Genomic DNA, 3,510 nt, shown 5'->3' on the forward strand with positions numbered 1-3,510 from the left:
TACGAGGGGGTCGGGGGGCAGCGACCAGGCTTCGCTCCACCTACCCTACCACTACCTTTTCCACTTTTCCTACTCTCCACACGCCTGACATACTCTTACCTTCCTTTTTAAGACGAGTTGTCGTCGATTCTCGCCTACATTTTGTATTTTCCTCATCTTCTGAGTCACCTAGAACGAATAATAACATTAAAATTAGGACAACAATCGCCGTATTTTCACAGATTTCACGTGCGAACCCTCACTTTCGATCTCAAAGTTTGACGTTTCTAGCGCCTTGATGGTTATCTCACTCACTTGCCAGTTAATTTAAACTATCGCACTTACTTGTGGGACTATTCATGCCGAGCCTTTCGGCCCATAAGGACCATTTTTGCCCTTCAAAATTTGTAAGGCTGTCATCCAAGGCAGCCATCTTCACTTTTTCCACTAGTTATCGTGACGTCACGGACATTCAGGCCAAATGTCGAATGCGTACGGCAATGATCAACAAGACCTTAAGAGCCAACATATTTCCTTCTTTCACCACCATGAAGCCTTTTTAATCATCCAGCATTACGCAGCGAATATCACAAGTCCATAAGTGACAATTATATTGGCGTAAAATAAGTTTGTTTGGCTTTGTTGTTGTACGTATTTACACTCGGGCCCAAGTGACACGAGCCGGGGCGATGGTTCCTCTCTACAACTGCTACCTGTTTATTTACCACTCACACTCATTATCGTCTCGCTCCCCTGCTGCCTAGTTTCCATTATCCCACACAATATGGTAATGCCTGGCGAGCGCACCGGGCAACGCCCACTATTGCTCAATATTTTTATTTTAAAGGATTAATATCGCAATCGGAGATGTAATTTAACATGTTATTTTTATCACTTCACAGGCTTGAGAGTGGCCATTTGTATTCCTGCGACAGTCACAACCTGTGAATGCATGTGTGCTTATAATGTGGTGTGTATAGAGTGTAGATCACTTGCGTATGAGTGTATTCACACCCGCCGTCTTTAACAGTTGACTAGGTAAACAATAACACACCGCTATACCTTGCCACAACATAGCACAAACTTAACCCTGGATCAAAGTAATACTGGTAACTAGAGTCTTTTGTTCACTTCTAGAAGAGGGTTGTAATCGCATACATTAAGAAGGGTGTGTCTCGTTATAAACAATTGATTGATTATAACAGTAAATGTCGGAGAGACAGTTGCTCGCTCTTTTGGCTCGTTAGCGGCAGTTTGTCTCTCGTGCGCGTGCTTCAAGGTCAGCTCCTGAACTATGCCTAACGCACGTACACTCATCATAATGCATATATTTAACTCTTATTCTGTACATTACAATTATTTACGCGCCGGAACACTTAATTTCCTGAAGCTTTTTAATTGTTATTAGATCGATAATTAGATATGATGTTTATCAGTTTAATATTGATCGCATTTACATTTGCATATTTTGTTTGTATTATATGAGTTCCCTTTCACTCATATATAGAGAATAAATCAGTGGGTATTTGCAGTAAGTTGTATTCATGTTACACTGCCACACTGATCGATCTATATTGACTGTGTACGAAACATTTAGAAAATATAAAACTGTCAAGTAGAAAACTTCAAGTGGTGTAATATTCGTGAATGACTATATGCGTATAGGTCTTCGTGTGTGTGTTCCTTGCCCGAAACGCTGTGCGTATTAGTGACTTCACGGAGTGTATGTACTAGCTCGATCTATTAATCCCACATTATGTTTGTAACTCATTTTCAATGTATGTACCTTTACCTGAATCAATATCTTATCTTAGTGTTCAACGATGGGTCTTCGTGTGTGTATAGTTATTATTATTTATATATACAAGAGTTCTATGTATTTTGTATTTTATATATACAAGAGTTCATAGCACATAGCGTTTCAGGCAAGTCCTTAATCCTATTTTTCACACACATTCCCAGGAAGCAGCCCGTAGCAGTTGCCTAACTCATACCTGTTTATTGCTAGATGAACAGGCGCATCAGGGTGAAAGAAACTGTCCATTTGTTTCCGCCTTCGCCAGGGATCGAACTCTCAGGACTAGGAACATGAGCGCTGTCCACTCAACCATCAGGCCCCTTTGTTATTGATTATTTTGAGATGATTTCGGGGCTTTAGTGTCCCCGCGGCCCGGTCTTCGACCAGGCCTCCACCCCCAGGAAGCAGCCCGTGACAGCTGACTAACACCCAGGTACCTATTTTACTAGGTAACAGGGGGCATAGGGTGAAAGAAACTCTGCGCATTGTTTCTCGCCGGCGCTCGGGATTGAATCCGGGACCACAGGATCATAAGTCCAGTGTCCTGTCCGCTCGGCTCCCGATTATATTAATTATATTTGCCAGTTTCATATATGCTAATGATGTTTACCTAAATGAACCTGGGGACTACCATCTCACTTGTGGCCTCGACGTGGACAGGAAGTCGGTGGCTTGTCAAAGGTGCCCCATTTGTTCCGATTATTTTATCCAGCTGGGTTTAGAATTACAGCAATGTTTTGGCTTTTTCGGATTCAGCGGGTAGGCGGTTCCACGGGTTTATAACCGTATCTGTAGAACAGCATCTCCTGTTTTCTCTCTTACATTGTTACTTTTTATGTTTGATGCCGCTGCTCCATGTCTGTGTTACATCTGACCTTTGGAAGAAGTAATCTGGATCAATATCCTCCAAATTGTTCAGTATTTAAAAAAACGCTTCAACGAGATCAGTTCTGTCATGTCTTGCTTGTAGTGTTGTTAACACTGTGGCCCTCAGTCATCCTAGTATGAAAGTCGACTTAGTTCTGGGAGGATTTTTGTTGCCCGGACGTGGTGAACTTTTATCCGGAGCAGAGATGCGTCCCTCTGAAGAGAGGTCTCCATGCTTGGATACAGTGGTCCAGATGAGGGGGAACCAGAGATGTCTACAGTTGCATAACCAACTTCTTTTCCTTCAAGTCAAAGGTTACATTGACTATTCCTACTTTTTTTTTTTTTTACTGCAGCTCACACTTGTAGTGCAATTTTCTGTGATTGTTGGATTCTGACTCTAAAGTTCTTTTCTTCGTCAATCTTCTGCTCGGTAATGTTAATTGTTGATTTTGTCATTTTAATGTACACTATTATATGCCCCACACAAGATCTTGCATTTCTTATATTAAAAAGCATTTCCTAGTCTTCCGATCATTTGCGAAGTTCATGTAAATCTATTTGCAAGTCCTCAATATCATGTTCACTTCCTACTTTGCCGTAGAACTTAGTGGCATCTACAAATTTGATGATGTCCCCGTGGCGCCGTTGTAAAGCACTCGCCCGGCGCTTTGGCCTGGGTTCGTATCCTGGTCCGGAAGGATTGACTGGGCGCAAGTCCTTAACTGTAGCCTCTGTTCACCCAGCAGTGAATTGGTACCGTTAAACGATTTTGGCGGATCGGATTTCAGGGGAAAAATTTGGATTAAGGACCTGCCCGAAACGCTATGCGTACGACGATGAGAGGAAATGTCAACACTGTGGAG

General features: G+C 42.3%; 1 protein-coding gene across 2 annotated transcripts in view; it reads right to left on the reverse strand.

Annotated features, from left to right (window-relative positions):
- The window catches only part of LOC123766405 (proline-rich protein 36), a 29,956-nt gene extending 29,407 nt beyond the window's left edge, over nt 1–549 (reverse strand). For both annotated transcript variants that reach the window (XM_069308424.1, XM_069308425.1), the window contains exons 1-2: nt 325–549; nt 100–168 (exon numbers count right to left, since the gene is read on the reverse strand). In XM_069308424.1, the coding sequence (XP_069164525.1) occupies nt 100–168; nt 325–412 (157 nt within the window). In that variant the 5' untranslated portion in view covers nt 413–549. The remainder of the gene's footprint in view (nt 1–99; nt 169–324) is intronic.
- Between the last annotated feature and the right edge of the window lie 2,961 nt (nt 550–3,510).

The sequence above is a fragment of the Procambarus clarkii genome, chromosome 62 (genome assembly GCF_040958095.1).
Source record: "Procambarus clarkii isolate CNS0578487 chromosome 62, FALCON_Pclarkii_2.0, whole genome shotgun sequence".
Classification (NCBI taxonomy): domain Eukaryota; kingdom Metazoa; phylum Arthropoda; class Malacostraca; order Decapoda; family Cambaridae; genus Procambarus; species Procambarus clarkii.